General features: G+C 40.8%; 1 protein-coding gene across 2 annotated transcripts in view; it reads left to right on the plus strand.

Annotated features, from left to right (window-relative positions):
- LOC105421044 (uncharacterized) overlaps window positions 1–1,080 on the plus strand; it is a 42,993-nt gene extending 41,913 nt beyond the window's left edge. For both annotated transcript variants that reach the window (XM_011626923.3, XM_088858161.1), the window contains exon 7: window positions 506–1,080. In XM_011626923.3, coding sequence (XP_011625225.1) covers window positions 506–652 — 147 coding nt within the window. In that variant the 3' untranslated portion in view covers window positions 653–1,080. The remainder of the gene's footprint in view (window positions 1–505) is intronic.
- The last annotated feature ends 20,143 nt before the right edge of the window (window positions 1,081–21,223 follow it).

The following is a 21,223-nucleotide window of genomic DNA, read 5'->3' on the forward strand; positions in this document are numbered from 1 at the left end:
CTGATTGTAAACTCTCTACAAGCTATATTTAAAAGAGTAGTCTCTTGAATCAATAGAATGTCATGATTTTTATTATACACTACACTGATTAACGTGAAATAATTATAAGCTCTTTTATGTAAACTGCATATTGGTCTAAGAAGGGTGAAGACTTTACACTTTCTGTTTACCCGTCCTATACCCCGGTAAAGGGGCTGGGTTGTGTTAGGTAGGTAGCCAACGTAAAACTTTTCCAAAACTTATCATGTCAACTGCATATGGGCTATATGTAAAGAGTAGTCCCTTGAATCAGCACAATATCATGATTTTTATATGAGAAGGCTTCTCAGATAATACACTTGTCGACCTAAAAGAATTGCTATACATGAACTCCCTACTAGCTTTTTATAAAGAGTAGTCTCTCAGATTGATAGATTTTTATACCTACCTAATCCTTTTGGTTTGTAAAGAGAGCTCTCTTGAATCAGTAGCAAGTTGTTTCTACCTAATCTGACTGTTCTTACAGGCTCAACAACATTCTGAGGAAATTGATCGGCATGGAACCCAGATGTTAGAAAAGGAGCAATGTCACAAAGCATTGATGCAGTCTCAAAGGACTGTCTATGAAGCGACTATCACTGAGCTCCAAGATTGGATTACACAAATGCATTAGCACATGAGGTGTTTCTTCAATCTTAGGAGTCAAGTTGATTGCAGAGATTGATGATCTTAATCGTTGCCTCATGGAAATAAAAAAGACCACGGTCCAAAATCTCACCTTTATCTTTTACAGTATATAGCATGTACTAAACACAAGGGCCATCCACCATCCTGCTTGTTGACAGATCGTGGAAATGAACCATAGTTCCATTTAACGAAGAATTTTGGATTGTGAAGTTGGAGAAGTGTTCATCTCCACCTCCATCTTCAATAGTGGATGGTCGATGGCCCTTTATGTGGGGTGTAACATACATAAACTATGATAGAGTATATATGTTGCAAAGAGTTTGTAAAGAGTTTTCCTTTAACTTGACTGAAATCTGTGTAACCATGGATCATAGATGTTGCAAAGAGTTTGTTGAAATTTGGATGGGATAAAAATTTGCATTGGGATAAAAGGTAGTTTAGGCTGAGAAGAAACATAGAAATTGCAATGAGTTTAGCCTGAAAAACCACCAGGCCAGTTTTGGGTTAGGATGATTGCCCACTGTTAATTTCTGGTCGATGTTTGAGAACCCAAGGTGATCAATGGCTGGGTTTGCCCATGATGTTTTCAGATCAGTAGGGTTTTGGCGGGTAAGAGTTGCAATGGCTAGGGTAGAGAGGTCATTTAGAAAGAGGAAGGAAGGTAAGTCATTTTAGAGAGAGATGGAGAAAGCCATGGGGCTGTAGATCAGTGGTGGCATTGTGGTTTCTCTCTCTCTTCTCCCTCTCTTCATTATTAGAGACAGAGGTGTTCTTTTGGTGTGACTGGTGTAGCGCGAGTATTGTGATGACAAGCCATTTATGGCTTTTCTTTTTCTTTTGCTTTTATTTTATAGGCAATTTATATTTTTTTCTTGTTTTTTGATAAAATTTTACCAATTTATATCTATGCCTCCAAATATTTGATTCACGTTTCTCCTCTTTCTTCATGAAAATTCCTTGTATGTTGATTGAGATGATACGAGTGACAACCTTGGGTCCTTGACTCCTTACTCTTCTATGACTCTACCTCTCTCTCTCTCTCTCCCTCCTCACCTTCTTTAGCACCTTTATACATATCCTCTTATCTTTTGAGGTCCCATGGTTGCCTCACTGATCAAACTAGCCAAATTAAGCACAAATTAACAGTGGTGTATTTGGGGCTGTAAGTACTTGGACCAAGTTCTCTCCCTGCACTCTTCCCCTTCTCTGTAATGCTTGTGGAGATAAGACCATGCTAGATAGAGGTGTGGTGTGCACACATGCACGCAAACACACACACACAGAGAGAGAGAGAGAGAGAGAGAGAGAGAGAGTTTATGGGAAATGGAAAGACATGGAGGTAATGGGTAAAAGAGACGGGGAGAAAGAGAGAGCTGGTTGGAGAAATGATATAGCAAGCTATTTATTTGAGAAATGTTTTAGAGATAAAGATGGGAGAGTAACGTGCTCGATAGAGAGAGTTCCTATTCATGGTGGTGGCGGGCCACATCAAAGCAAGGCAGTCAAACTGGAAAAGATAAAAGAGATAAAGATCGGGATAGGACTTTTATGCAGAGGAGAGGAGAGAGGGTGGGGAAATATTGGAATGTGGCAGAGGAAGAAAGGAGAAAGGAATTGTGAGGCTTAAAACTAACTTTCAAAGGATAATATTTGAGAGAAAAAAGCCACCTTTTCCGCTTGGGTCTTATGGGGCTCGATACCATACCAGCCACCTTTTGTACTTGGGTCCATGCCAAGATCTCTCGCTCGAAGTCAGGTTCATCCCAAGCATCCTGCTCGACCAACTATTTGTTCTTTGGATCTAAATCTTTCACAGATATGGGGTCTTCAATTTGAAACCTCTCTAGATCGCACTCCTTCGGCCTCTGATTATAGTGAAAGAAAACCAGGTCATTCAGTCTCTTTTGGTCGAGTCTATTTCTCTTCTTTATATGTACTTGTTTCATATTGCATCATTGCACCATTAGAATTTGTTACTTAAAAACAATGTCCAGAAAATTAGTGTAATTAATTGATAGGAGATGGGGGTAAATGGAAAATTTACCATTTCGAATATGATGAAGTTGTGATCGCAGCTGGACGATGTGCAAGTCAAGTTCAAAATCCACTGCGTCATCCTTTGCAAGTTGGGGCCAGTTTGTCTTTGGTTGTCCCACCAAGAGGCCATAGTACATTTAAAAATGAAAATAAGTAGAGTACATACATATGAACAAACTTATAATTTAAAAAATTAGATTCAAGTTAAATATAAAATAAGGAATAAGAATTTAAATGACAAATATATCTTCAACTTACGTGGATGTAGTTTAAAGGTGGGGCTATGTAGAACAAGGTGTTAAAGTAAAAAAAAATTCTTTTATTTTTATTTTAAATACCTGAATTCCATTTACGTGGGCCACAATATGTTGCAAGAAAATTAAAGATACAACCTAAGATTTTTATTTTTATTGTTAAGAAAAATAGAAACTATTTAGAAACTTTAAACTAACTTCGGCTACAATTTTTAGCACAATATAAGTTCCTGAAAATTTACAAAAAATAAAAAATAATACTCAAAATAAATAAAAATTAATGGGAAGACTTATTGGAAGATGCCTGTGGTACAGCCCACACCCGATTCCCTGACCAATAACGCACTTTTTCTCTAAAGATATTTCTGGATATTCTTAGATAGGGAAGCTTTGTAGGCAATACTTCTTTTTCTAGGGTTTTAAAAATCTCAAAAATAAAGTAGGGTTTATAGAAACCCTATCGGAACAAAATATTGTTGAATCTGTGAGTTTACCTCTCTCTAGGCTAGGCTTCTCTATTCTTTCTTCAAAATACAACAAACCCTTGACCTAAGGTTTCCCTAGAGGAACTCCTATATTTTCTTTAAGACAAAATAGAGGAGAGAGATGTTGGCATGCCTCTCTATGGTTAAAAAGAGGGGGGCACGTGGCTTCAAATTTTCTTGGAGGTAGAGAAGATATTTTGGCATGGAGAAAAGAGAGAACTATTTGGGGCGTGAGAAAGAGAATCATTCTATGAGAGAGAGATATTGTAATCAGTTTGAAAAATGTTCAAAATTGGTCCTTTTATTGAAGAAAATCTATCTCTTAACTGAATTATATTTCTTCTAAGTACTGCATTATCTAGATTACAGCTACATCTTTTAGGATAAATAAGAAATCTGTAGGGCGATAGATTACTCAGAGCCATTCATCCTAAAAATCAGCTATCATGATTTTGGGTGGAAAGATAGGAATCTTATCACTTTACACTTTGAATCCAACTCCTATTTAAAATTTAAATCCAATCAAATTTAAATTTTATCTAGATTTTCCATTTTAATTTGAAATACAATCAAACTTAAATATTATCTAGATTTCTAGATCTCCCATAAAGATGGTAGATCTAAATTTTAAATTAATCCCTTTAGAATAGGAAATCAAATCTTATTTCAAATTATATTTGCTTATCTTAAAACAAAATTGAACCAAAACATTAAGAAAGTGGGGTGTGCCCCCTTCTCCTAAATAAGTGGCATGCCACTTATTTGAACATGAACGAATTTTTCTCAAGAAAATGGGGCGTAACCCCTAGTTCCACAAAAAGTGGTGTGGAGGTTTAACTTTGTTCCTAAAAAAAATAGTGTGCGCCAAAATTTTTAGACAAATGCTTTTTAAGAAAGGTGGGGCGTGCCCCCTTGATTGCAAAAAAAGTGGCATGTCACTTTTGCTCAAAAGAATTGGGTGTGGCTCCTAGGGTGCACATGTTCCTGTCTTAAAAAAAGGTGACACACATGTGGGGCTGGATCCTTCGTCCCACATGTATTATTGTAGTTCTAAAATTTCAAAAATACCCTTTTAACAAAATTACTTTAGAAATAATATTTTTAAAATTCTGAAAAAATAATTTAAAAAACAAAAAATATTTATAATATCAAAATAAAACGTATTAGGAGTGGATTGATACCAATGGATCAAAATAAGCAACAATAAGGGCACGCCACATGCTCTGGAAATCATGATCCACAACTATTCACTTATCTAACCCAAGAAAGTCCCATAACCCACAGTCTCTTTGCAGGGTCTCATGATTGGTTTGTCAAAGTTGGATAATGAACAGTAGAACCATGATCTTGTGGATTTCAGTTCCCCCTGTAAGAGCAAGTCATTACAACGCAAATGAGGCTCTCTCAATGCACATGTACACGTGTTCTTCTATAGGGCTGCTTCCCATACGGCTATCATATGTACATGTTGTGCGGAACTGTGTTGAGTCTTTGGCCATTCCTCTCACGGGCCTATAACCGCATACATGAGACCACACAGTTCTTCTGGCCTATAAACGTGATCCCTAAGCATTTCTTTGACCTCAACAAGGGATGACCCACTGCAAGCCCTTCTCGGTCGTACCACATGCCCAAGGCTAAGGGTTTTGGACATGACTAGGGCCATAAATCGCCAACCCTTGGTCAGTCACCACACAAAACTCCCACTGAAGTGTATATTCCATTATAAATATCAATTTTACAAGTTCTCTAGTCCTTTAAAGGAAACAAAACTCACACTTGGCCTTTGAAGGCTATACAATCACTTCCTTTCAATTTATTTCAAGCCCCATCCCATGTAGATGTTTGACAAAAACATTTGCCACCAATACTTTTGCCAAAGGATCCGCTAACATGGCCTCTCTCGAGAGATATGCAATTTGAATCTCTCTTGCTCAGATCTCATTGCGAATGTGGTATAGCACAGCTTTATATGCCTCGATTTCATGTGAAACCCCAATTCTTTGACACGCAAATAACTGCATGGTTGTCTCAGAAGATTCAGACGCACATGCTCTTTACTGGATCAAATCGGAGTTGATTCAAGAACTTCTTCAACCAGACTGCGTTTTTAGCTGTGAAGCAACATGCTACATACTTTGATTCCATTGTCGAGAGTGTGACAATATCCTCTTTCTTTGAGCACCAAGAAACAAGTCCACTTGCAAGCGTGAAGATATATCTGGATGTGGACTTACTCTCATCTGGTTTGCCCTGATAGTCCGCATCAGAATATCCTTATCTATATATCTGAGTCTCCTCCATAAATGAGTGTGTAATAATGGTTCCCTTCAAATATTGCAGTACTCTTTTGATGGCCTTGCAATACTCCTTACTTGGATTACTCTGGAGTCTGCTAATCAAACTCATGGCAAAGGATAAACTCGTTCCTTTCCCTGACATAGCATACATTAGTGACCAAATTGCACTTCTATATGGAATTCTCTGCATGGCTTCCTTTTTTTCTGAAGTAGTGGGACACATGGCTAGGCTAAGCTTGGTCTTCTTATCAACGGACGTGAGGAATATTCTCCATCCCTATTTGATCTAAGGACTTTAATTTTTCGATTTGTTGGGGTTTCTACCTTAGCTTTATACTCTTGAACCGATCTAGGGCTTCAGTCTTTTCACTTAACAGTTAGACATGGCCAAAACGAGAGTGATCATCTATAAATGTAATAAATCATCTCTTGCGACCTTTAGTGGCCACGTTCATAGGTCCACAAATATCACTGTGGACAACTTCTAGTTGTCTGATCTTTCGCAAAGGATTTCTTAACCAGTTTTTCTTGAATACATGATTCTAAAATTTCAAAAATAACCTTTTAATAAAAATTACAGCAGAAATAATATTTTTAAAATTCTGAAAAAAATATTTAAAAAACAAAGAAATATTTATAACATCAAAATAAAATATATGAGGACTACTCCCCTCGCCCCGGAAATCACGATCTACAACTGCTCTCCTATCCAACCCAATAAAGTCACATGACCCCACAGTCTCTTTGTAAGGACTCATGATTGGCTTGTCAAAGTTTGGATAATAAACAGTGGGACCATGATCCTGGAATATGGATTTCAGTTTCCCCACTTTAAGAGCAAGTCTAGCACTTGTCACCACAGTGCAAAGGGGGTTCTCTTAATGCATATGTACACATGTCCCTCTATAAGACTGCTTCCCATGTGACTGTCATGTGTATATGTCGTGCGAAGTTTTTTGAGGCTTTGGTCCTTGCTCTCACAAGCCTACGATCGCACACAGGAGACCACACAGTTCTCCTGGTCTACAAACATGGTCCATGGGCATCTCTTCGACCTCAACAAGGGATAACCCACTACAAACCCCTCTCAATTGTGCCACATGTCCGGGGCTAAGGGACTTCGACATGATCAAGGCTATAAACCGCCCAACCCTTGGTCAGTCGCCGCACACACTCCCACTGAAGTACATATTCCACTATAAATGTCATTTTTACAAGCTCTCTAGGTTTTTAAAGGCCACAAAACCCAACAATATTTTCGTCCTTTGCTTTATTGCGATGTCCATCCCAAAGTGTCCCCAAGACTAACAATACAAGTTAAATTCCATAGACACTTTTTCTTGGACAACTGAGTCCGTGTGGAGCCTCGCATTGCACTTGTTAATTGCTATCATGAATCTCTCATCTCAGGATTAGAATAGAAATAAGTAGTGTTGAGAAAATACACCGTTATGTTTAGGGGTCTCTCCAACTGCATATCCCACTTGTCATCTACAATTTTCAAAATGGGGTCATATTTCCTTTCATTTTGCTTCTAGTTATGCTTGATTTCTTCTCTTGCAACCTCCATTGCCTTGTAAATATGCCCCATTGTAGGTTCTTTTTCACTATCCACAAGGCGAAGCACTTTTACAGCTGGCTCAAAAATATTGAGGCAAAACTAAACCTCACTCCAAAACTGGATGTCATAACAATGTCATAGACCTTTTTCCCCATTTCCTTCTTAGACCACTTGCTCTCCTTTCAATTTGAGGAGACATGTGGTTTGCATCTTGTCTTTTTGCTTATTAAGAGAATCCAAAGACAAGAATTAAGTGGCAAACCATGTGACACCCGTCTTCTCTATGTCAGTCCCATCTGTAAACTTCCTCATCATGGCCAAAACATTGGTGTGGCTATATATATAAAAATTGTTACATCTTTAACGTTTTCTAATATCCCATGCACCACTTGTACTTGGCAATTTTCTAAAGCATGAGATCGTTTCAATGAGTCGTCCAAGACATCCAAAAAATGTGCACCCTCAACCTCTCCAACTATCTACCAGCTATCGTATTGGCCTTAGTCAACTATGAAAGCCGCATCAAGAATCTTATCAGATGCGTCAACGGACTTCAAAGAAATGGTTGCCATGGGCAATTAGCTAATAAATTCATAACACTCCTCGACCTCCTTTTGGTCCAATTATCTATCATAACAGTCACCCCACATTTTCCCCAAGCATCTTTGTGGGTCTTCAGGTAGTCATTTGTTGGATTCACCTCTTTTTTCAACAAAGGCCTCTTGAGCTCTTAAGGTGTGGGGGCCCTATATCTTGGGCCTAATTGCCCCACTGTCTCCAACATAGCTTGGAAACTCCTCAAACTAGCAGCATTAAATGGTAGACCTACTTGAAAGCAGCCATCTTGTCACATGCTGATTAGACCTTTTTCTATCCATCTTCTTGAAAGGACTCTCTACAATGGTTTGCGTCGTCTCTCTTTCACGATCCACCACCTCGAGATCGGGAGGGAGGAAGAATGTATCTATTGACCCTCCTTCGTTGAGGTCTCTTATGCCTAATGTTACTTGGTCTAGATATGGAGGTGCCTCCCTCATCATCTTCATCTTCTTCATTTATTTCAGAAGACCTAATGTCTTCATATTGTGTCCTTGTATCTTCTTTCTTCTTTTGTACCCCTAAAAGATCCAACATCTAGTTCCTAACCTCTACAGAGATTTGATTATATGGCGCTATGTGCCCTCTCTTGCAAGCCAAATGCTTCTTCGATCGATTATTGCCAGCATTATACTTATGCAAGCTACCCAATTGTTTATGCCTAATTTCGAGGTGAACAGAATTCCGATCGTAACACAAAGGTAGAATTAAAGGGGTTCCTTCAAATTGTAATCCGGTCGAGGGAGTAATCGTCAGATTGCTCTCGTATCGATCACCGGCGGTGCTGGCTGTGAGGGCGACAACATGAAAATCTGCTAGAAAGAAATTTAGAAAATGGTTTCCAAGTAAGAGAGGGAGGAATGTAGAAAATATTTTTAAAAAGATTAAAACAACATGAAATAAAAAGATGGGAAAAAGACTATAGTAGCAACTATTTGGATAGTTTTGGCTGGAAAGAAATTCAAGAATTTTCCAAGTCTCAAAACTCCAAACTCCGGCACTGCTGCATAAGGTTATCTTGCTGGTGACCTTCTGGGCCTCCAACCATAACTTTTTCGTAGGAATCCCAGGGACCCTTTTCCTATCTCAATGGGGGAATATCCTCCACCATCAACCATAGGGAGGAAAAAGGCCTAACAACTGGGTACCACCACCACAAGGTAGTATCAAGTTAAACTTTGATGGGTGTTCCCCTTGGGGCAGGAGGGGTTTTTTGAGACCATGAAGGAAATATTATCCTAGCAATTTCTGAATACCTTGGTCATAAGGACTCTCCTCAAGCAGAGGCCCTAGCCCGCCTTATAGCATTGAGAAGTCTCAATCCCTCTCGGGGCACACATCTTATAGTTGAAGGAGACTAAAAAAATGTCATCTCTTGGGCTAGAAGAACAAGTGATCCGCCATGGCACCTAATGCCAGTTTTTTATGAGATTCATCACATCTGCAAGGCTATGGACGTCTTATGGCAGCATACGTGGAAGATGTCCAACGATACTGCAGACCGTTTGGCAAAAGAGGGAGCTAGAAGGCAGAGTCAAGTCGCTCAAGCCGGTCCACATTCTTTTTTGCGCTGGACCAGTGGAACCCAACCAGTACCTGAACCTCTTGTACTTAATTACCTCCTTTTGGTTTTGTCGTCTACTTGTAAACTCTACTGTATACGTTATAAGTTGCTACTTCTTTGTATACTCTGTATGGGGGCATTGTTGTAAGCCCATTTTTTGGTACAAGGTCTGTGTGACCGTTTTTTATTTTAACAAGAGTCCCGTCTAGAGGGTACTCTTGGATCTATACCTAACCTGTAATCTTTCTCCCTATAGCAATACAAATGTCAACATTTCTCAAAAAAATAAAAAGACGAGAAAGACAATATAACCTCAAGCCGGACCCCCAGGCTTGACACCCGGAGTTGGTTCAAGATTGAATACTGTTGCACCTACTTTCGGATCCATGGATTCTGTCGGGTGGGACGGGCAAATGTCTCAGTATGATTTGGGTGTCCGGGAATTCAAATTTAATGCTCGACATTAGGGGTACAGAGTGTGTCAGGGTTTATGTTTGGGCTTAGAGTTTGGATGGCTCAGGGGACGAGTGTCTGGTACGATAGAGTAAGAGGGCCAAGCTCCCTATTTATGGAGGAAGGTCCCTGAAACAATGTCAAAAAGTTTCGATCAAATCTAGGCCGTCGATTAGCAGCGACAGCGGTGCCAACGCCAACATTGGCACCTCTAACGTCAGTAGTTGGTGCCATGTCATGATTTTAAAGTCATGTCAGCAATGCCACCGCTGGGGCTGAATCATTACGGCGTGCGTAACATGCCTTAACCAATTAATGAAAACAATGTTGTGGGGAGCGGCATGTGAATAGCGTCACTGATTGCCATCGAGGGTAATATTGACGCTAGCGTGGTCATCATTGACGCTAGACTCTGGCGGCACATAATTATTTCAAAATAGTGTGAATAGTGTTGGCCCTGCAGGGTGGCAATCTTTTTGGCCATAATCGTCCCTTTTTCAATAATTTGGCCTAGTTCATTTAATGAAAATATTGTTGCAAATGTATTGGGTTGTCAGTTTGACTGTGTGGCTGCCCTTTACGTAGGCTTTTGCACCACCCATGCCAGAGCTTCGCAGTATATCATCATTTCAAAACAGTTTGAATAGTGTTAATGCTATCGTACAGTGTCTAGGCCGTTGTCAGTGGTTCAAGGTGGTCAAATATTTGGCCTTGTTTACCCAATGTTGGCAGCAAAGGTTCTAGCGTCATTGCCCTTGACACTGCAGCCTTGTCAGGCTTCGGGCCCTATTTTTTGGTAGTTTTTAAGGGTAATGATTCCGGGACACTATTGCTGATGGCATTGTTTTCCCAAACAATGTCATGGCTGCCTCTATCGCTTGCACATTTATGACATTCCGGCTGAATTTCGAGCACCAGACCTCCTGCCAATAATTCGTCATTACTATGGCTGATGGTCAACCTTCTTTTAGGTAGTAGCATTGTTGCTGTTGACACAAGCATTTGTGCTCCTAGCGCTGCTGAATTTTGGCTCCTTTTCTCGGCATTGGCAGTTCTGACATCGACATTAATGATGTTGGCGTTGAGGGAGAAGGATGGTATTTTCAGCTAGTAAACTTTCTCAGGCTATAACTTCGAAATTAGAGAAGGATATTTTTGCAATCAAAGTTTGAAAAACGGCGGATTTTAGGAAATGGAAATTTTTCGGACTTGATTCGGATTGTTCATAGTTAACACTTGGCCTCCTAAATCAAAGTCTGAGAAACTTTGATTTGGACTCCATTCAGACCCATACAATAGGTTTTTTGAGTGTCAAAGCTGCGTACGGGTCGGTTTCTGAGGTGCTGGGTGGTTCTAGAGTCTGGTGCTGGGTGGTTCTAGAGTCTGGTTTACATTGGTGGCTGGATCAACGTCCCTATAGTTCTAGAGTGTCTACAATTTCCTCTCTTTGTTATGTCATGCACTTTGGGCGAGAGGGGCAGCAAAGAAGTAGACACCTGAGCCATAGAGTTAGAGAAATACATAGTTGCACAAGAGTTGCTTGGGCGGCTAGGCCCCAGGAGATTGAACAGGTTAGGGGCAGAGCTGTCTGAGCAGGTCCAAAGGGATGCCGGGGAGAACATGGAGATTTTTCGGGGCTTCATATGTCCCCCTGGAGGGTGGTTCACCTTTGTCAGCGAAGGAGGTGAGGCTACGGGCCTTTTGGTTTTCTGTTTGGTTCTCTCCTCTTTGCTAACTCGATGAAGGGCTGGACGAAAGTGTGACTATGTTTGGGTGGTCAGAGATGTGACGTACCTTAGGTGGGTGGTATGGTGACTGGCGATTCTAGCCTATCTGCTTTGTAGCCATGGCTGAGTCACTCTTGGGGAGTTCCACTATTTATGCGACTTTTCTGCCTTCCTTCAGGTACCTAAGTCTGAGACTTGGTTCCCTACATTTGTTGGGATTTATCTATTTTCTTGGGGGTTTGTCCATGAGAGTTGGCTTCATTTGTCTAAGCTTGGGAGCACATCACTATCCCCCTCCCAACAATTTTTGTTACTGCAGACGGCTTTCCTTGCATTCAGCATTAGGGTAGTGGTAGAAGGGAGCGAGGAGAGGGTTATACTATAACCTCATTTTGGATGTGATCACCGAGGACCAGGTATAGAATTTCTTCATTGTTTATTTGCAAATGGCGACCCTGATACTCTGTAGGTGTCTTCTCACTTGTTGGTTGTTGTGATAGATTATATGGACTCCTTACTAGGGGGATGATGAGCACCCATGGTTCAGGATTCGAGGGATGTCTTTCAAACCATGACAACCATGATCTGTTTGGAGATCGTGGAGTCCTATCATCCCAGATGCGTCCTCTGCCAGTTCGGGAATTAGCAACTAGGCCTTCCCCTTGTAGTGAGTGTCACACCTCTAGGCATCCCACTCGACTAGGAGTATGAGCGGGTCATCCGAGCTGAGACATATAGTGAGTGTCACACCTCTGGGCATCCCACTCGACCAGGAGTATGAGCGGGTTCTCCGAGCTGAGACATATAGTTGGTCGCTGCGCCACTAGTATCGAGAATGCCCCCCTGTTGTGGTTCTGTCAAGGGTCGCCAGAACGATTTTTTGGTGAGAAAGATAAAGAAAGAGACATACTTTCCCGATGACAACTTTTCGGCCAAAAGAAAGATAGTTTCAGTGGAAAGGCAAGAAATTTCTAGTGGGAGAGAGGGGTATGTGAAGGAGGAGGGAGAAAGAGTGTAGAGAGAGAAGAAATCGGTACCAAGATAGAAAAGATAGGAGGGCTTCTGGCATGGTGCTTGAGTTCAAAGGTGAAGCAGGCATTAATACTCTCGATGTCTACATGGTGAACATTTGCTCTGAAAATTTGTAACACACGGCCCACATTTAGCTACCAAGGTAGCTAGGATGAGGCGTCGACACCTATGATGCCAGAGTTGACAGCGCCGGTGCTGTCTCATTGTATACTCAAACTAGTAGGCCAAGTAGTTGGCATTGGAACACATGACATTGGCTTTAATGCTAGCGGCGCTGCCTTGTTCCCTTCTCCAAATGCCACACAATTTTACAAACAACCTTATAATGCCCTCCACACATCAATGCCTAGGGAGTGTTGTTTTGCATTACCCTAAAGCGTAAATGTAAAAAGAATTTTGGCATCTGTGGCACCAACACAATGTTCTCTTATGCGCCCTCAAAACCACAAAAGCTTCCAGTCCTGACAGTAGCTTGCCGGAGATTTTCGTAGAACCCAGACACCAACACATGAATTCAGTTCACGGGGATTGCTCACCTAAGCCAAACTTATGCATCACCACCGTTCACTGGGGCATCGACGCTTGCAATGCTCACTCCATAGCCTATTGGAATATCCCAGCGAGCATTATGTTGGCCGTTGTCGGTGACAATGCCCAAGTTAGCAGTAATAGTGTTTGGTCGTGCCTTCTCCAACAGCCGCCAAATTTCGTGGCTAGCTTTGTGTTAATACCAGAAGCATGCTTATGCTCAAAAAATGCTATTTGCATCATCTAAAGGCATCTAAAGAAAGAAAAATGAGGACACAGCACAAACCCACACTTCATTCAAGAAAAGTCCCAAATTTTATTCCATAATTAAGTCTGTAAGGACCAATACAGGAGTAGTAGAAGCTGAGAACCTAATCGACTCCTCCCTATTTGCGGACGGAACATCGAACATAGCCTAGTGACTTTCAATCCATTTTGAGAGATGAGCCATTTTCTCGTTGTCCTCAACCAAGGCGCGCTCCAGTTCAGCTAGATGCTTAGGATGCCTCGACGAAGCAGGTGGAGGTGCTTCCTCCCTCCTGTTCCCCGTCTAGTAGTGGGGACAAGAAAGGCGTGTGGGAGGCACGCTCCCACCAACCCTCATACATTGCGGTACATTTAGGCAGCTCTTTCTTCATGAGACATTCTTTCTTTGATGAAGAGCCTGTTTGCCATCGGCATTATCGCAAGCTGCAGCGTGCTATAGTAACATTGGCAAAAAGGGTAAAAAGGACAGGTCTAATCCAACCTGATCTGGCACACAACTTTGGTGGAACTAGAGCTAGCGTATCACGTGATAGGGAAAATACCTCTCCTAGAAACTGGGTCCAGCCATAACCAAATGGGTGTAGTTAAAGGGATTGGAGTGTGAAGAACATTTCCTCCAACCCCTTGATACACTATTTGAGTTTTAATAGTTCGTTAAGGATCTGGCGATACAAATCGATCGACAAGCGCTTGGCCTCGTCATCCTTGTAGGCCAAGCCCCTCACCTCGACTACTGTGATTCTCGCCCTTAAGGGCCTGAGAACGGCAATATGCCCGTAGGCCCATAACTGCAATATGGGAATGTGAGTAAGGGGGTTGGGATTCTCAAAGTCGCAAAAGTGAACCACAATAACAAAAGAAAATGAGGGGAAAATACCTGGAGAAATAGAATCCCCCTTGCATGAACCGGCTTCCTCAGGTGATTCAGTAGTAGAGACCCCGGTAAATGCCCGTGAAGATGGTTAGGACGATTGAAATCTCCCTGTCCTGCCAAAATGACGCTGCAAGGGGAATTAAAACTGAAGGAACCGTCTTCCTGCTCATTTAGAATAACACAAGCCCAACAAGGCAGAACAAGAAAGTATGCACCTTGAGCTCAGGAGGAGCCTTGGTCTGAGTCCTTATTAAAGGCTTGAAGTTGACCCACTCGACCCTCAATGGAAAACAAACCCTTAGGAAATGCTTGCCAGCCAGAGCATGGTCGTCGTTCCCGATCAACTGGTGATAGGGAGTAGTTGTAAGCCTCAGACCCGAAATACCGGCCAGTTCCTCCAAGGTCAGGGCGACCTCACCTGTAGGATGGAAAAAGGTATTTGTAAGAGGATTAAACCGCTCTACCAAGGCTTCAAGTAAGTTGAAGTTCACGTGGGAAGTCTCCATGTTAAAGACCCCAACCATAGACATGACGGAGAGGGCACTGACTAGTTTAGCTTAGTCCTTAGCGGTAGTATACCACTCCTGAAACCAAGGGAGGATCAGAGGGAACTCTCGAACCCGGCAGGGCCTTTCCTCGGCCAAGATAGAGCGAGCAATGTGGTCAGGGAGACCCTATGGGAAGTAGGGGGACACCTCGGCACTAAAAGATGAGACGTCCTCCTCTCTAGTCGTAAGAGCACACCTCGGCGTTGAGACATTTTCAGGGAAGTAGGAAAAGAGAGCACGACAGCTTAGAAAAAAATTGATAGTTTGGCAAAACGTGGTGTTTTTCATGCCACTCCCTACAAAGGGGCAGGCAATCATTTTAGCCCAATCATCCCATTTCAATAATTCAGCCTGCTTCATTTAATGAAAATATTGTTGCAAACGTGTGGGGTTGTCTGCCTAGTAGTGTGGCCACCCTTGACGCAGGCGTTTGCACCACCCACTCTTGAACTTCACGATATATTATCACTTCAAAACAATGTGAACAGTGTTGATGCGGTCATACGGTGTTCGGTCCCTTTTCAGTTCGTCAGCAATTCAGGGGTCAAAGATTTGGCCCTGATTATCCAGAGTTGGCGCCCTTGATGTTGGTGTCATTGCCCTTGATGCTGCAGACCTGTCAGGCTTCTAGCTTTGTTTTCCGGCGGTTTTTCAGGTTAATGCTTCTAGAACACTGTTGTTGTCCCGAACACCGGTGTGTGTGCCTCTGTTGCTTGCACAATTATGATATTCTGCCCAGATTTCAAAGGCCTGACCTCTGGCAAATGATTCATCGTTACTGTGGCTGATGGTTGACCTTCTTTTAGGCAGTGTTGCTGCTGTTACTACAGGCATTAGTGTCCCTGATGTCATTGAATTTCGGCTCCTTTTCTTGGCGTTGCTGATTCTGACGCCAGCATTAATGATATTGGCCATGAGGGATGAATATGGTATTTTTAGGTAACGAGCCTTCCCAAGCCAAAGCTTCCAAACCGTGCATCGAATTCGAGCGATTCTTGAACTGTTGAAAAACTTACAACCTCTACATTGATTAAGGACCTGATTCGGACCCAAACGACGGGCTTTTGGAGGGTCTACATGACTTGGGCTTTTGGGTGCTGGTTTTCAGGATTTTGGGTGTTAGAGCTACATGCGGATTGATTTCTTGGGTACTGAGTAGTTCTAGAGTCTACAGTTTAGGGAGGCAGCTGAGTCAAGGTTCCTATGGTTATAGAGTTTCAGTTTCTTGCAATTCCTTCTACCGGAAAAGGGGTGTGTACACCTATTCTTGTCATTAGGGCTGAGACCATATCCATATTTTCAACCCGGATCAACTTGTTTACTAGAACTCGAGGAAGACATTTTCATCTACAGCCCTTAGCTATCAAGTATCCACTTATAACCGAATCCTGAAAATTACACAAAAACAACAAAAGTCAAACTTGAAGACATTTGCAAGAACTGGAAATTATAGTTGCATATGCAAAAACAAGATTTATTACAACTATGTAGTCAAAATTTTAGAAATTTCAAATTAATCATCCAAAGAATATTAAAAAATTATCATATAAAAAATTACATATAGGTAATGAAGTACAAAGGATTAATACATTGACCCTTTAATATCTTGAGTTCTTAACAGTACAAGGAAAAAGTAAAGCTAGCATGATCAAGGAAAAGAAATCTAGGTTAAACCTACACATCAAAATTGCAATGATTTAACGCTTAAAATTGAAAAAACAAATTACTCGTACAATTATTTATTAAGGCAATTATTAAACTAACTCATGAAAAAAATTATGGGGATAAAAGTTATGAATCATACAAGGAAACTCAAACATAAAAATATATATATTTATTTGGTTTGGAGGCAAAGGGCTTTTTCCATTGAATTGCTTTCCCAAACTAAAATCAAAGTGGGAGACTAATCCAAATAGCTGATAACATATCAAAAAAAGAAAAAAAAAAAAAAAAAAAGGAAGCAAAGAATAATATCATAATACAATTTACAAAGAAAAATATATAACACTAATTAAAATATTGAAATATACCACCCTTCTGGAAATGGAATAAATATCTGCTCAAATTGGAAAGTTTTGGTTCCCAAATCTCCTTTTTTACAACCACCATAAGCCTAAAAAAGATTCGGGATGAGCATCCTTAGATTTGTTGAGCATTCGGTTTGAGAAAAACTTCAATTCATCTTCATTTTAGAGGGTTTTTCTCTCTTTGGGGGCAAGAATGGCCCCCAAAACCCTTTACCCTTTTTTATGTGGGAAAATGACAAAAATCGCATTGGCTGATGGGCACTTTCTGCCCTCAGCCTAGATACTTCAAGGCGGCACCTAGGCGCCTGCCTTTCAGGCCGCCTAGGTGGGCGCCTTGGGTGCCTATGCGGGCCCCTTTGCACACCTGTCTAGGACCTACTGCCTGGGCCATGCTTATGTGGTATAAGTAAACGCTGCCTAAGCAGCCGGGTGGCCAGAATTTTGTGCATTGCTCCTTAGTTATTACCTTAGTGACAATCATCATCATGATATTCTTGGTGGTGATTTCTATTTGGGTATGATCGTGTCTTTTATGTCAGGATTTTGTCATTTAATGACCAGAGATTTTAATATATTGATTTTATATGTTATTTATCACAGTATCAATGTTTATTATGATTAATGAATATAAAATTCAAAATAGACACAATTAAAACTTGAGCATGTTAGAAAATTTACAGATGATATGGTTCGACTATTTTATTTTCAGTGTAAATCAAAATTGGAATAGAAAAAGTCACTATCCAACTTCATAGTTTTAACTTTCATATCCATTATCAATTCCTTGCAAATTGTTTCCCAATTTACATATTGAGATTTTGGAGTTATTTTAATGTAAGTGTCATGTTTGTTTTCAAATTCAAACAGCTAATATTGCTTTCCTGATTACATACATTGGGAAAGTTTTTTATCATGATAATATCAGGAAGTCTTAAAATATCATGATTAATTGATATTTTTGGGATATTAAGAAAGTTTATTTATTGGCATCAAAACTTACTGTGATAAAATAAAGATAAAATGAGATTATTGGAGATAATTATCACTAGTGTTCTAAAACTCGGTCGAGTAACTCGGCCTCACCCTATGAGTGAGGTGAGTAAAAACTTTAAAGTTTATATATATTAATGTGTCGATTTAAAGACAAATGCGCTAGGATTGCTCTGCGGTAGCAAGGACGAATATGTCTTAGAGGGATTGGCGTTCGAATCCCCCTGTCGCTATTACTTTTTGAAATCCGTACTATTTTTATTTGACTTAAGAGTCCCAAAAAAAAGAAACTGAAGCCCCAAAGAAAAAAGTGGCCCCCCGAGGAATCGATCTCTAAACCCCCTAGAGAGGGCCAAATCTATACCAGGCGGCATAACCGACTTGCAAAGAGCTTTTTGATTGCAAAAGTGGCCTAATATTTTGCACTTGTCCGAGTAAATTGCCCCGGTCAAGGCCCGAGTACCTTGGCCGAGTCGATTTTTTAAACACTTGATTGTCACTAAGGTATTATTTCTTTGTAATTTATCTTTGGCTTCTCTACTCCCCTGCTTCTTGTATTTGATAGGATACAATAATAATGGAACTTGAGCAAGCTTTGATCCTCAAGGACAAGGATAGCAGGTTGCTCTGTTGGAACAAAGTTCTAAGGGGTTATAAGAGGCTCTTGGACTTGATGCAACAACTGGTTTCTTGACGAGCCACAGAAACCAACTGCCGTTCTCATGGGGGAGGAGCTCAGGTCATGCCTAGCTGTGGATAGACCCATAGAGTGGGTTCGGCCTATTTATGTATTACTCTTGTTTTTCATATTCTGGTAAGAGGCACCAGATCCTTCGGGAAATTTTTGGCTTCACATTTTGTAATTACGAACTGGACGTGCTTCATCATTGCATGCTTGCTTTGTAACATCTTTTGCTGGGGAGCTATCTAAGTGAGGTTAGAATTTGAATCCACAATGTCAAGGTTGCACCAACAAGTGCCTTCTCATTGAGCTATGTTTGCTAAGAACTCAAGGAAAGGAGAGCGTTGCTAGCACTTGAACTAAGAGCAAAGCATCTCTTTGCTAAGAACTTAGAGAGAAGAGAGGGTAGACGATGGTCGCCCTTGGTTTGAGCTACTAAGAACTTCCTCCAACATCATTACGGGGTATGCCTTTGATATTTACCATCAGATTGTGCAGAAGTTGGCCACGCCCTTGGTTTGAGCTACTAAGAACTTCCTCCAACATCATTACGGGTTATGCCTTTGATATTTACCATCAGATTGTGCAGAAGCTGGCCACTCCCTACGCCGTGTGGGTGAGGGGTATTTTCAGTGAAACCCCCATTCAGTTGAATTGTTGCATTAATATTTCCAGACTTTTTCTGAAGAGCCTAGCATGTGAAGTAAATGTTTTTCAAATCTCTGTTATCAACTTCAAAAATGGGCATTCAAGCATTAGCTCTTTGCTTTGTTCCCCATTTGAGGCGTGTATATTCCTTGTGTAGATCCAGTAAACCATTTTGAAAAGAAACTTTTTATTTTGGATCCTCATGTGTGCATGGCAGTGGTATGACACATTTTCATCTGTTGTAACAGGCTGTTTAACACATTGGTAATACTTTGTTGCAGTGGTAGTATCACCTATGCCCCAACTAAGTTGTAGGTTTCTATTATCACCTAACGCATTAAAAAACCATTAATGATTTGAAAAATGAGTAGGGGTTTGTCATTTTCACAGAATTATCAAAAAAAAAAAAAAAAAAGTTTTTTGATGTGTCATTGGATGTATGTTTGAGCTTCTATGCAAATTTCAAGATGCCAAAAGATTTATTGATCCCTCGGGAGCATATTGTGAAGCAGCACCATGACAGACTTTTGGTAGGATCCTTTTTACCCTCTAAGCCTACTTACCCGTTATCATCTTTCAGTTAAACTTTTTGGTTCCTCACTTGATTAATGTTCTCTTTAGTGGTAACCCCTCTTCCTTAAGTTTCCCATAGCGGAGGAGTGATTGCGGCGGAGGCCATGGATAACAAAAACCGCCATCCTCAAATCACTGAGAAAAACTGATAAGAATCACAAAATTTATGAGGAAATTGATTAGTATGGCCACAAAAGGCCCCGAGATACTCAGAAGGCAAGAATTTTTAGGTGTGGATGAATCATGTTTTCCTTCTCTCAAAGATTTTTAGTAAGAAAAAATTTGTTCTACAAATAAAAATTTTGTGGATGAAAATTTTACGAGGAAGACAATTTATGAGGAAGGCTGTTGTTTTCCTTCTCTCGAAGATAGCTAGGCTATTGTTCATTGAAGGATTTTGTTTCGGCATTCTTAATACCTGGTAGCTATTTGCTATTCCCAAAATCAACTTTTCCCAAAACAGCGAGCCATCTTTGAATGTAGCAGGGTCATCCATGGCGCCTCACCTTGCAAATCTTGGGTGCACAAGATAGATTTCACCCTCATCAGGGAATCTTTCTTTCTCTCTCTCTCTCTCAATCTCTCTCTCTCTAATTATCTCATCTCTTCTTTTCTTTTTTTTGATCTTTTGTACCCCTTCCCTTTCTTTTCGTCAAGTTTGATCGATGGTTTCATTTATCTACGTTGTGTCTGGAATCACTCCTTTTCGTTATTTATGTACCATGTCTTTACCTCTTGTGTTCTTTTCTCTCTCTAAAATTTATGGGCTTATTGCTCATTGATGTTGTTAACTGATTTAGGCATTGTTGATTTAATTTTGAAACCGCTAATCTTATAGTTTGTCCTTATGCTTCCTAATTTACATCTTGATTCTGTAACTGAATTCCACCCTTACCCATTTCTCCTCCAATTTCAAGTATTTCGGGGGCTTGGGGAGCGGAAATTGCCTCAAAGAAGCCTTAGATCAGCCCAGCTCAACTCCAACACCATCTATGAGAAAATTATTTTGGGGCGTGGATGAAATATTAGGGTGGTGAGGAATTGATTTCTGCTCTGTTGGCTTCTTGAATATGGACCGTGTGGGTAGTAGGCCCAAGGCAACAAAAAAGTCATCTATTTGGGGTTAATAGATAGAGAGAGAGAAAAAGAAAGATTCACTGTCCAGTGCGAAAGCTTCCCAACGCGTCAAAGTTCTGCAGGGATGAGGTGCCATGGATGAGCCTGCTACATCCAACAAAAGCTTACATGGTTTTGGAGATAGCAAATAGCCATGCGGTGTTGAGAATATCAAATATCATTTGGGGATAGCAAATAGCCATGCGGTGTTGAGAATGTCAAATATCATTGGAAAGACTTACAAAAAAGAAAAACCCACGTCCAGAGTTTGCATAGTGGACAGGGGGGCTACAT

Source organism: Amborella trichopoda, chromosome 2 (genome assembly GCF_054954075.1).
Source record: "Amborella trichopoda isolate Santa Cruz 75 chromosome 2, AtrichopodaSantaCruz75HAP2 v2.0, whole genome shotgun sequence".
NCBI lineage: Eukaryota > Viridiplantae > Streptophyta > Magnoliopsida > Amborellales > Amborellaceae > Amborella > Amborella trichopoda.